This window comes from Diadema antillarum, unplaced genomic scaffold, assembly GCF_040938485.1.
Source record: "Diadema antillarum isolate AM-2024a unplaced genomic scaffold, OU_Dant_1.0 seq00000793_RagTag, whole genome shotgun sequence".
Classification (NCBI taxonomy): Eukaryota; Metazoa; Echinodermata; class Echinoidea; order Diadematoida; family Diadematidae; genus Diadema; species Diadema antillarum.
Window position 1 is genome coordinate 465,270 of NW_027271680.1, and position 12,395 is coordinate 477,664.

The 12,395-nt window shown below is 39.6% G+C and overlaps 2 protein-coding genes across 2 annotated transcripts in view; both read left to right on the plus strand.

Moving 5' to 3' along the window:
• Positions 1 to 8,983, plus strand: part of LOC139739305 (uncharacterized) — a 52,579-nt gene extending 43,596 nt beyond the window's left edge. The window contains exons 36-43 of the mRNA XM_071649921.1: positions 746 to 1,215; positions 1,917 to 2,098; positions 2,932 to 3,157; positions 4,302 to 4,506; positions 5,206 to 5,355; positions 6,139 to 6,353; positions 7,825 to 8,445; positions 8,912 to 8,983. Of these exons, the coding sequence (XP_071506022.1) occupies positions 746 to 1,215; positions 1,917 to 2,098; positions 2,932 to 3,157; positions 4,302 to 4,506; positions 5,206 to 5,355; positions 6,139 to 6,353; positions 7,825 to 8,445; positions 8,912 to 8,983 (2,141 nt within the window). The remainder of the gene's footprint in view (positions 1 to 745; positions 1,216 to 1,916; positions 2,099 to 2,931; positions 3,158 to 4,301; positions 4,507 to 5,205; positions 5,356 to 6,138; positions 6,354 to 7,824; positions 8,446 to 8,911) is intronic.
• A 977-nt stretch (positions 8,984 to 9,960) lies between these two features.
• The window catches only part of LOC139739306 (uncharacterized), a 42,939-nt gene continuing 40,504 nt past the window's right edge, over positions 9,961 to 12,395 (plus strand). The window contains exons 1-2 of the mRNA XM_071649922.1: positions 9,961 to 10,181; positions 11,399 to 11,604. Coding sequence (XP_071506023.1) covers positions 10,100 to 10,181; positions 11,399 to 11,604 — 288 coding nt within the window. The 5' untranslated portion in view covers positions 9,961 to 10,099. The remainder of the gene's footprint in view (positions 10,182 to 11,398; positions 11,605 to 12,395) is intronic.

Sequence of the window (12,395 nt, forward strand, 5' to 3'; positions counted from 1 at the left end):
TGGACACTGATTGCCACCTTGAAGATTGATGGAAATGAAATGAATGGTTTCCCTTTCGATAAGACCAGATTTGGAGTTGATCAAATGTTGAGCAGGTAAATGGCACATGTACAATGCAGATCTTATACTGCTGAAAGAGTTTTCCATCTCTTAAAGCAAATGGTGCTTCTGACCAAAATATCTGACCTACCAGAAAATTAGCACTGTAGAGTTATTGTTGGGAACATTTATGGAAAAAAAATGTGTGCTTCTTAATTTATGAGGCATCCAATATATTGCTATTCTTCTAAAGCCAATGCTCAGCTAGTGGGCCATGAAGATCTCTCAAGTGGGCTGTGATGTCAGCCAAAAATGAAATAAAAATGATTCGTAAAATATATAAATGAAAATATCTATTTGATCTATTTGATCTAATTGGGCCTAAAAAAAAATAGCAGAAGCCAAAGTGGGTCTGGGGAAAAAAGGCTGAGAAGCGTGGTTCTGAAGCCAGAGGGCCATCCCAATACTTGTACATCTTTCAACGTACTTCATGGGCAGGTGTCTTTGGATTGACAAACATTTATTTGTATAACTGAGTTAAGGAGAATACTGTCTGCTTGTCTCCTATCTTCTCCTTACGATGATTGTATTGCCAAGAAATAAGATTCTCTCACACTCTCTCTTTTTCCTGACAGAACAAAAGCCTTATCCACTGAAAAACCTCTCTCAAATATTAGCACTGAAATTTGATTCGATTTTTCAACAGCTGGGGTATTCAGCGGACAGGGCTCGGTGTCAGCCAGTGGTGGTAGTGGAGGAACCCACGGTGGAGGAGGAGGTGGTGGTCGCATTGCCTTCCACGTCGGCAACAGCACCTTCCACGGCACCAAACTTGCCACAGGTGGTGCCAGTGGGTACGAGACTGGAGGTGCTGGCACCGTCATGCACCACGACAAAACCGGCGACTGGTGGTCCCTGACGGTGGACAATGGGCATGCCTCTCCGGGCCCACTCCGGGAAACCACTGATTACGACATCACAACGAGCGAGGAGAGCTGCAGGACGTGGCTCCTGCCGTCCTACAACGAGCAGCCGTTTGTCTTCGACGAGCTCAATCTCCAAGGTGGTGCCCACTTAGCCATAGCTGGAGGGGACTCCCTGGACCAGAATACAAGTATCTCTGTAGGCAGAAGCTCTGGAGACTATAGCGGAGTGTTTCATGTCGGCTCACATCAGGTGTGTACAGCATTCAGAAGTTAGGCCACTATTTGTACCACATATATCCGATAACCTTTAAACCATGAAGGATGAATCCTGAGTATACTCAGGCAGGTGTTTATGGGTAGTGCGTGTTGTAGCAAAATATGTCCTTCCCAGTGGGTTAAATGGAGGACACATATAATGCCTGACACTGAGTGTACAATCTTTGTCCTGTTGCAATTTACATGAATATTCTGTGTGGTTGAGTGCCTGCTTGAAAAAGAAGAAGAGAAGGATGGTGGCAGTAATTTTTGTGGTACATTGTATGATGATTGTATGTGTGAGAGAGAGAGAGAGAGAGAGAGAGGGTCTTGGAATAGAGACAAACAAACAGACAATCAGACAGACAGAGCAATTAGTTGGCAGATAGAGAGAGAGGGAGATAGGTCAACATACAAGTTGTTTCTGATTTCTATTTTTTGTTTGAATCTGTTTTATGGTGCTTTGCTCTGATTTATATGACCACAGCCATAACCAGATTTTAAATCCATTTTTTGTGGACTGTGTATGGCACTCTATATTCAGTCTTCATGATCTCACAACCTGTTGGAGGGAATCAGTGAATAGGATATGTTACTTGTGCTACATCACTTTGATGAATAGCTAACATATATTGCTTGAATATGAGAGAGTGGTGGGACATAATACTAAAAATAAGTTTAATCTCTTTTCTCCAGGATCTTCACATCGATCTACCACCTTCTCATCCCCGCGCGTCTTGGGATGTCGTCGTCTACCGCCATGGCGACCTCCACCTGCCTGCCGACATCGAGATACACGATGTGACCTTTGAACTGGATGGTCAGCTGCATGGAGTGAGGAATATCACTGTGGGTCAAGGGGGTGTGGTCAACATCCGGTGGGTCATCTTGCCATTTCATTCGTAGTTTCTATGTGTATTACATCGTCAAAGCAAAAGCTCCATCGGCTGTTGTTAGGCAGAGGCTTTAGCTGCAAGAATTTGTGGTTGACTTGGAAAGCTAAGAAGGATTTGATTTGATGTACAATTTTGTATTTTTTCTATATGAATTGATTTCTTTTTCAATTTGTTACCCCTAAGAGAGCATTGAATGTTCAGATGCAAAAAAAAACACAACAACACAGAACCAATGGCTAGATGTCTCCTCGGGAGGACCAGGAAAGTAGAAAAAAAAGTGTTTTTCATAGGGGTATAAATGGGGAATGGATTGGAATCAGGAACCTTATGGTTGATAGTCTATTGTCTATCCACAACACTTCCTCATTAATAACACTGCCACCCATTGTGTTGATAGTATTTCTCCCCGAGTACGTACCTTAAATCCTGCAAGAATCTTTATAGTTTTTGCTGGCATGCTGAAACCATGATCAACAGATTCCTCTTTTGGCTGGGAGAACAATACCAAAGGTAGTCATTACATTCACACTGTAGTTCATGTCTGGTTCAGCTTGCCACTGAATCAGATCTGTCAACAACTAACAATCTTTTGTTGTAGATGAAAAGTGCTGTCTGAAATATCTACCAGGCAGTAATCAAATTGGTGTGTCTTTGGTACAATGGTTAAGAGTGTTCTAGGTGACCACAGTATTCTTTTGCATGCCTTAAACGAGGCATCCATTTAAAGGAACTTATTCATTGTTAGTCGAGGTTTTGTACCACAAGTGATTTTGACATGTTTTTTTTTTTCTGCATGTTTCCTTGATTCGTTGAAGGCCTTACACCAATGGCTCAACAGACGTTGTTCGTACTCTAGCTTTTGACACCATCATCATTCGTGGCGGAGGCATGATGGTGGTGGAGGGCGGACTGGAAGGCATTTCTCTCGACGGTAATCGTTTCATCGTCCAAAGTGGTGGCATCTTGCAAGCAGACCATCTGACCATCACTGCAGCTGAAGTCACTGTGGAAGAATTGGGTGTGGTCGATCTGAATCACATGGTGGGTGAAGTGCACTCTAAGGATAGTTACATTTATACTGGATGTCACGGTAACATAGTTGGCATCTAGTATTGATGATAATCATATTCTCATATTCTTAATATCTTAAAGATTTAATTTCCTTCCGCTCCTCCACTTCAACCCGTTCTCTCAGTTCTTCCTCCACTCTCCAATTATCATATGGTCCCGCACCTGTACACGTTATGGTGATAGGGCCTTTTCAGTTATTTCCCCACTTCTTTGGAATAAACTCCCTTTTTATATTTGTAACGCTGAAAATGTTGATAGGTTTAAGTCATTGTTGAAAACTCATCTGTTTACACAACCTTAATTTTGCTGTTGTTGTTGTTGCTGTCGTTATCATAATATGTACATAATGCTGTATTTTGTTTTTACGTTATATACAAACGTGTATATTATTTTTTCCCCGATTTGATGCGCTTAGAAACATCAGTATTAAGCGCTAAGTATATAAATGTTATTCATTATCATTATCATTAAAATGTCATTGTCAGTTGTTTTCATTTCTATTTCTTGGCTATCCTTTTACATTCATCTTCCATTGCTAAATCTAATCAGCTCCTCATGCCTATCTCTATGAAAAGCAACCTCCTTCTCAACTGAGAACCTTACAAAAGTGTTTGATATGATCCCAACATCTCTCTATTTTCATCACTTTGCAGATTCGTGAGGATAAAGTACAGTGTAGGCCTACTGTGAATTCAATTCTCACATGACTCACATTTATTTGTACTCTTCTCCGTTAGTGGAACATTTTAATATCATGAAGTATATCAGTAAATCTAGTCATATGGATGACTGAGAACATTCACAGGCATAAAATTTTAGTATGTCTTCCTTTTGAGGAGTACTTGTGTGTACTGTATGTGTGCGCATGCATGTGGATGTGTGTGTATGTATACGTGCGAAAAATGATTGAACAATCATGATATATTCAGAGTAATCAAATAAAATTCTCATTGTTTGTGATTCAATATACATAGGAAAGTGAATAAAAAAATTAATAAATGGACACTAGTCACAGGCATATAAACTTCCCAAACATAAGTGGGAACACGGGCAACAATTTAATGGCAATTACATACGAGACATTTTTCTTGTCATTTGTTTTTCCCATTTTCAGTCAGTGATTTCAGGTAGTGGGCATGGCATCAGAAGTTCTGGCGCAGGCCACGGTGGTTCCGGCGGAAGCACCAATGACGATCTAGGGGGCGCGGCCTATGGTGATATGCTCCGCCCATCTCACTTCGGCAGCATTGGTGGCAGCGAGGATGTAAGAGGAGGGGGTATTCTGCACGTCGTGGCCTCAAACAGAATCACAATTGATGGTGGGTGTGGTCACTTCAGGCACACTGTCCAAGACTGATTCGTTTTCTATAGTTTGCTCATGTTATGGTCATTAGCAATTTTGTCTGAACATAAAGTGCACGATCTTTGCTGGATATGAAAGGACTACTGTAAAACAAGGAATGTTTGGGTGCATTTTGATTTTGCGAATTTCGTGAGTGCCAACATTCGAGAAATTTAAATGCGTTCGAAAGTTCTGTCCTGCACAATATGCATTGGATGCCAGTGGCAATTCACAAAAAATTTTATGCTGTGAGAAAGGCCGTCGGCTCCAATTCGCGAAATTTTCATGCTGCAAATATAACATGTCTTACAGTATACGCTACGTCTGTGGTTTTTCGTTATGTTAACCGTATAAAGTGGATGTTTATGATCTATGGCTTGCTGAGGTATCTTAGAGTAGTTTTACATCAAAGAGAGCCATCGTGTAAAGAGTGTGTGTGCATGCATCAAACATTCTGAATAGAACAAGGAATAGGACGATTATACGTCCTATTTTGTCAACAATTCTTGAATGAAGTGCACACACACAAACACATGTTATGTTTACTTATTCAATATTCTGTTATTGGCTGTAAACTTCTACTTTTTACACAATTTAGGATGATTTGTGTAATGTCATAGGATGCTTTGATTTTCAAATGAAGATCTCTTACTTGATGTTGCATTCACTTGTGTAGGATCCATTGAGTGTGATGGCGCCCCAGGTCTGCATCATACCGGGCACCCAACATGGCCCAGTCGTGCTGGGGGAGCAAGCGGAGGGAGCATCCTCCTAGAGACGATGGTGCTTGCAGGCTCTGGGAGTATTCATGCCAACGGAGGAAGAGGTATCTTGGGACAGATGTGTTGGAGATTGAGATGTAACCGGGTCCTTTTGTTAAGAGAAACAGAGAGAAATGAATTTTGGATATATTCCTACAGATGGATTGACCTCATACACACAAAGACAGATGGGCAGAATTACAGAGAGACGGTTATAGATAGTCAGACAAGCGCTTACAGAAATGGTTAATGGATTTTAGGTGATCATGTAAAGTTTAGATTGACCTGGATAAAAAAAACCAACTACAATTAAACAATGTAATGAAAAAGATTGAAGTAAACATCTCAGTTAACGTTTGCAGCTTGTACAATGTATTGAATCCATGTAAACTATTTTCTATTTCATAGACCTGAAGCCACAGTGTAAAGGATCTTAATCTGATACATCTGATGCATGTTTGTTCCTCATATATTATGTGATACAGTGTACACATGCACAGTTTTAGAAGAGATGGGTTAAGATTGTAGATAAACGTTGCAGACATCATTACCACTGGACTTATGGTTCATGCCTGCAATTTACTTCCAAAGTGTTTCTGGATGCTTTATCACTCCATTTTGTGAATTTACAATTTTAGGCTTAACTCTACTGAGACTTTCAATTTTAGTTGAGGTGAATGATTTCTACTGATATGCTATTCCTGAGTGCAACAGTGATATAATACTCATTTTCAACAGACAGACCAGCTTATATCATAGAGCATGTAGGTGGCATTTTATTTCAGTGGTTAATCACAGGATAAAGGATTATCTATACACCTGCCAAATTTCAAATTTTCTTTATTCAGGCTATGGCACAGAGGGAAGTGGAGGAGGGGGAGGACGTATTGCGGTCTACTATTGGGAAAATTTCTTCATTGGACAGATGGCCACCTACGGGGGGCCATCAAGTTCCCAGGAGCCTGGGGCCGCAGGCACCATTTACACGTTTCGCGAGTCCTCGGAGGCGTCGCAGAGAATTGGCAGTCTTCTTGTCGACAACAATGGACAGAATGTCAGAGACGTAAGACTGGTTGTTTTCATCTTCAGTCTTTCATCTGTCGATTAATTCTTTGTTGTTAATGCCGGAAGAAAATCATTTTGACATTGTGTTTTGTCCTGTTAAGAATGATTTTGAGTAGCATGTGGGACTATTGTTCCTCAGTTTGAAGCATTGCTGTAGACTTATGCATTGCATTCGTCTCTGTGCAAGCATTTGACAGTCAGATATTTCCAATGGATTAGGCAGTATTGATAAGGTGTTTTTTTATGCCTCCGCCAACGAAGTGGCCGGAGGCATGTTTTCGGGTCGTCCGTCCGTCCGTCCGTCCGTCCGTACGTCCGTCCCATTTTGTTTTTGTCGATATCTCAAGAACCGTGAGGTGGTTTTGCATCAAACTTGTTATGAGGGTATATCCTGGGGGGATGATACTTTGTTTGGATTTTAGGGTCACGGGGTCAAAGGTCAAAGGTCACAGGTTATTTTGTGAAAAAAAGGTTGAAATTTCATGTTTTTCTCCATATCTCGCAAATGGTTCAAGGTATCTTCATGGAACTTAGTATATATGCATGTACCGATGGGCAGTGATTATCTAGGGAAGTTGGGGGTCATGGGTCAAAGGTCAGGGGGTCAAAGGTCAAGGTCAACTCCTCAAAATATCACTACTTTCCTTATATTTATGCAATGCCTGAAGGATTTTTTTTTAACTTGATGTATGCATGTATAACCCAATATATATTCTTTGGGAAGTTTCTTGCCAAAAGGTCAAAGGTCAAAAGGTCAAAGGTCAAGTGAAAGTGCTAAATTGCACTTCTTCCTCCATATCTCAAAAGTAACTCAAGGTATTATCATGAAACTTACATATTTATGCATGTTCTACCTAACAGTGATTCTCTTTGGAACTGTGAGGTCAAAGGTCGAAGGCCAGGTTTAGATAATACTATTTTACCATTTGATACTGAAATTAAACTTTTTCTCAATACCTTGAAAATTACTCAATGCATAAACTTATAAAAGGGTCAAAAGTCAAGTAAAAATCATCATTTCCCCCAATACCTGCACTCTGACGTTTTAATCATTCATCCAATTGAACCTAGTTCTAAGAAAGTGAACATTCAGCACATTTGTGGCAAACCTGTCATTTTAATATTTTGCCAATTGTGTGAAACTGTCATCACACATTGTCAAGACATTGTACTATAGACCTATTAGGAGAACCATGCATTATGGTGGAGGCATACACCAGTCGCCGTAGCGACATTTCTAGTTTTCACTTAGATTTCTACACTCATGCTATGTCCTGACCTGATCCATTGTTCATACATTTGTATTAAAGTAGCCATCAACTGGCTTACTGTGTCCAGTTATGACTGCATACAATTTGTGGCAATTCAGTTGAATAGCCTGAATAATATAAAGTTGTACATTGTAGGTATTAATTGTCAAACTGACTCCATCCTTTTGCAGATAACATGTTCCTTTATTTTTCAAACAGACTGAGGTAGAAGACTACACAAACGGAGAGAGGTTGGGTGCAAAGACCTGGGTACCCGTGGTACCAAATACCCTAGAATTCTCTCTGGAAGAACTGACACTGTGTGGATCCGCCCACCTAGCCTTTGAGATAATCGACAGCCAAGGATTGACATTGGAGGTTCGGAACCTTGTCGGACCTGACGTTCACAAGTCTGACACATTTGGAACCCTCCACGTTGGGCCAAATCAGTTTGTGCGCCTGTTCCAGACGCCGACGTACCTGCCCCTGAATCTACGGCTGTATGACGGTGGGACCCTCGTACTCCCTGAGGTTGTCACCTTCCAATCCAGTCACAGCACACTCGATGGGGCTCTAGGGGGCGCCTCGACTGCCACAGTCATCGATGCCCAGCTCTCATTGGGACGAGGCGCAACGTCGCTGCCCGATGTCACGCCCAACACGGTCAAGTTTGAGGTGTTTAACGTCAAGCACGGTAGCGTCATATCAGTTTCTGATGATGATGAACTTTTCACCCTCGAGGCAAAAGAGATCAACATATCTCCTGGAGGCCAGCTGGTTGGACGCTCCCTGTCTATTGTGGCAGATAGCATCATGGTCGAAGATACCGGCATTTTGTCGGTAGACTACGGGGGACCTGATTCTGTTACCAGTGTTTCAGGTATCATTGAATCGAACCCTTCTGCATTCATAAGAAACTCTAGATATACATGATATTTCAACCACTGTCTTATCCTTTTAGTGTACCTGATCCAAAGCCTCCTAGAGTTCGATGTTTATTACTGTTCTGTGTTTATCGTGCAATTGTTTCAATATAGCACCTACAGTTTTTGTACATTTTGTAGCAATCATTTTTGTCTTCCTAAAAAAAGAAAGGTTGATGTTAACCAACTTCAGTAGTTGTTGATCATGGTGGAAAGGAATTTGAGAGGGACCATGGTCAAGGAATGGGACCCATGTGACTATAACTTAACATGTTGATAGAGAAAAGAGAAAAATGTCTGTATTAAAGCACATAGACAAGAAAAAGCATAATCATAAATCACTTGCATGAAAGGTTGTCTATTTGCTCTCCTGCGTTGATTAGATTTTACTCCTGGTGTTGGAGGAAGCCTCGGAGGAGAAGGAGGATATGGGGTTGAAACCAATGTGGAATTGAGTTTGTTGGACTACAGAAGGACAAGCTTCTCCTCACCTACACTGCCCGGTGAAGCAGGCCACTGCAGAGCCACTATAAACAACCAAGATTCCTGCATTACTGGACTAGCGCCCTCTGGTGGTGGAACACTGCAAATTAGGGCATCCGACATCGTCAACCATGGAACAATAAGTGCGAAGTTAGTATGCCAGTATTGTACTGAACCATCAGTACATATATGTAGCAAATATGAATATAAGAAATATCAGAAATATATCTAGCAATATACTGATCTATGATATCAGTATACTGTTTTGTAATACACTCACAGCAAACAAGTCCATACCCATACTGAAAAACAGTCAGGATGTCAATTAACCTTCGTTTGCACATCTGTCGCCAGTTGAATGGTGACAAACACAGATCATTCGCAAATATGAAAATATATATCGTACACCGTACTCTACATCCTTATTTGAACACTTGAAATATTCTTTTTGAATTGTTTCATTGTCTGTAAAGTTAGTATTATCAATTTAATCTAGTTGCAATGAAAATCCCTGAAATTGATGAGATATTAATCGCTAATTTCCAGGGTAGTTGCTCTTATGGTATTAAAGTTGATATGATGAGAAATGATTTGCGATTGCATCCACATTATAGGTTAATGATATGGAATTGTGATGAAGAAAGGTGTGGAAAGCAATGCAGATGAGCCTTAATTGAATCCTGCCTACAATGGGAGTTAATCAAATCTTATGTCAGCACCTACATGTATGAGAAACAACTTGAGTGGGAAATCAGAACTTTTAATAGCTGAAAAGGATACAAGTTTCTGTGTCAACCAGAAAGTTGTCTACAGATATAAATATGAATAAGATTTAGGGTCCAGTCTGAAAACTCAATCCCTATAACCAAAGTAAAGTTCTGATTTCTTGCTGATATGCTTGGAGTAAGAAACTTAGAAATGCCAAGTGCCTTTATCTTTCCCATTTTGCTTGTTTACTCAATCCCCAACCAAAGTAATGTTCTGATTTGTTGTTGGGATGTTTTGCAGTAGGAAACTTACATTGTAGGAACACAGAGTGCTTAATTATTTCCATATTTTATTTGTTTCACAGAGGAGCAAGCGCCACTATGCCGTATATCCACTTACATTCGGGTGGAGGATCTGGGGGTAGTATCTTTCTTGTTGCCACTTCTTACATGTATTCCACAGGTAAGGCACAGCATTCTGTGAGGAAAAAATGTACCATGTCAGTTGTATCTCGATCTACGTACCAAAAGAACCTGACGGACTGTTGCCATCTGATTTTGTGACGGATGTTCTTTCACACAATTTTTGAACAACCCTGCTGCCTTCATATTAACAAACTTCCATTCAACTTCAGATTATTGTATCAGCATGTCCATTTGATTCTATTTTTGTAGACACGTCCGTTATACAGATATGTAAATCGATTTTAAGTCTCAAATTTTACCCCAAGGCCTCGATCCATGTCAAGCTGCTGCTTATGATCGCGGTCTCCTGCTTTTCTTTTATTATAATAACCAAAAAATATTGAATTTTAAAAATCAATTTATTCAAATCCCCTCTGTTATATTCTTTTTTTTTTTAAATTCGCTTAATGAAATGACGTGATATACTCCGAATGAATAATCAATTATCTACATACTCTACAAGTGTTGATTTAACGATTCGCCTCCGAACTTTTTTTGTGTGAATGATATGCTACACGTCTTATACATCGAATACTGTCATGTTCATAGTGTGTGTGTATATGTACCTTGAATTAATTTGCAAGACAGTATATGCTTGCTTAAATGTCATGTAACTTTAATTTCTAAATATGTGTATTCTTTTGTTATGTGTGATTTGGAAAAAGGCAGAAATAAAAATCAATCAATCAGTCAATCAATCGATCAATCAATTTGCATGACGTACTCTGTATATTGATAACTGTAAATGGACATAAAATGTGTCAAATACAAAACAAGGTTAATTAGCCAAAAGAAAAAGAAGAAAATATGACATCATTCAAAAATTCAAAGTTGTAAATCTTATCCTCTGTAAATTTTAAAGTCTTAGAATACTTCCTCATTTCAAAACTTTTTGGCAATTTGAGACATGCCGTAGCAATATGATTTGAACTTACAAATCAAGTTGAAATCCTTTATTGCTGTATGTCCCACATGCTTGGTTGTATTTAAACTTCAGAGCTGATTTATTCAACACCTTAATTGTCTTGCGGTCACTTTAGCTGTCGAGTGAAAGTCTTCTGAAAGAATGTTGAGAAAAAAGACATGTAATGTTCATTTCGAAGAAAAGATTATGACAAATTTAGCCGTACATTAATTAGACTAGGTTTGGGAGCTGTATCAGACTTTGGTGTTGATTAGTCACATGATATTCTCGACCATTCACTGTGTCTCAAGGTGTCATCGATGCTAGCGGAGGAGACGGTTACCAGGATGGATCCACGTACACCGGTGGTGGAGGGAGTGGTGGCATGATCACTGTTTTCTATGCAGACGGTGCTGTGGAGAACACCCCGGTGTCGTGTGGAGGGTTCGGACACCAGTCTGGCGGAGCTGGTATTACTCTGCTGAGGAGGGAGGAGATGGGAAGTCTGGTCTATAATGTAGGTCTTGAATTTCATTGCATTGCATTGCATTGAATTGAATTGAATTGAATTGAATTGAATTGAATTGAATTGAATTGGATTGGATTGGATTGGATTGGATTGAATTGAATTGAACTAAATTGAAATAAATTGGATTGAATTGAATTGAACTGAATTGAAATAAATTGAATTGAACTGAATTGAAATAAATTGAATTGAATTGGATTGGATTGGATTAGATTGGATTGAATTGAACAGGTTTTATTTTAATTGTTGAGGATGAGTCTTGAAAAATCATGGCCTAGAGAAACACTTATTCCTTCCCTTTCCTTTGATCATTTACCATCTAACTTTTGGCAGATGATAGATGAAACATTAGACTATAAAATTACATCAAAAACAGAAAGTCAATGGTTTTAACCGATTTGGATGATCTCACTTTAAACTTGCTTTTCTCAAGTCAGCTGTCAGCAACCTTTGGATCCTTTTGACGTGGCAGGTCACTTATCATAATCGTTGCAGCACGCACTGCATATTTGTATGTACCTACATATAGACTACCTCGACTGCTATCATAGCATTTCAGTGCTTGTGGTGGCATTGTAACCCTAGCATTAGATAATAAAACTTTGGGGGTGACTAGATTAGAATAAAAAGGAATTTTACTCAGAGAGGTGCATATGTGATGAATTAAAGTATTCATGTAGAAACAACAGGAGAACAACAATATTGTGAAATTAGATAAGATTGAAAATCACCCTCTCAATGATAATGTTATCCTGTTGGGACCGTAAAAGATCCATTGTCAT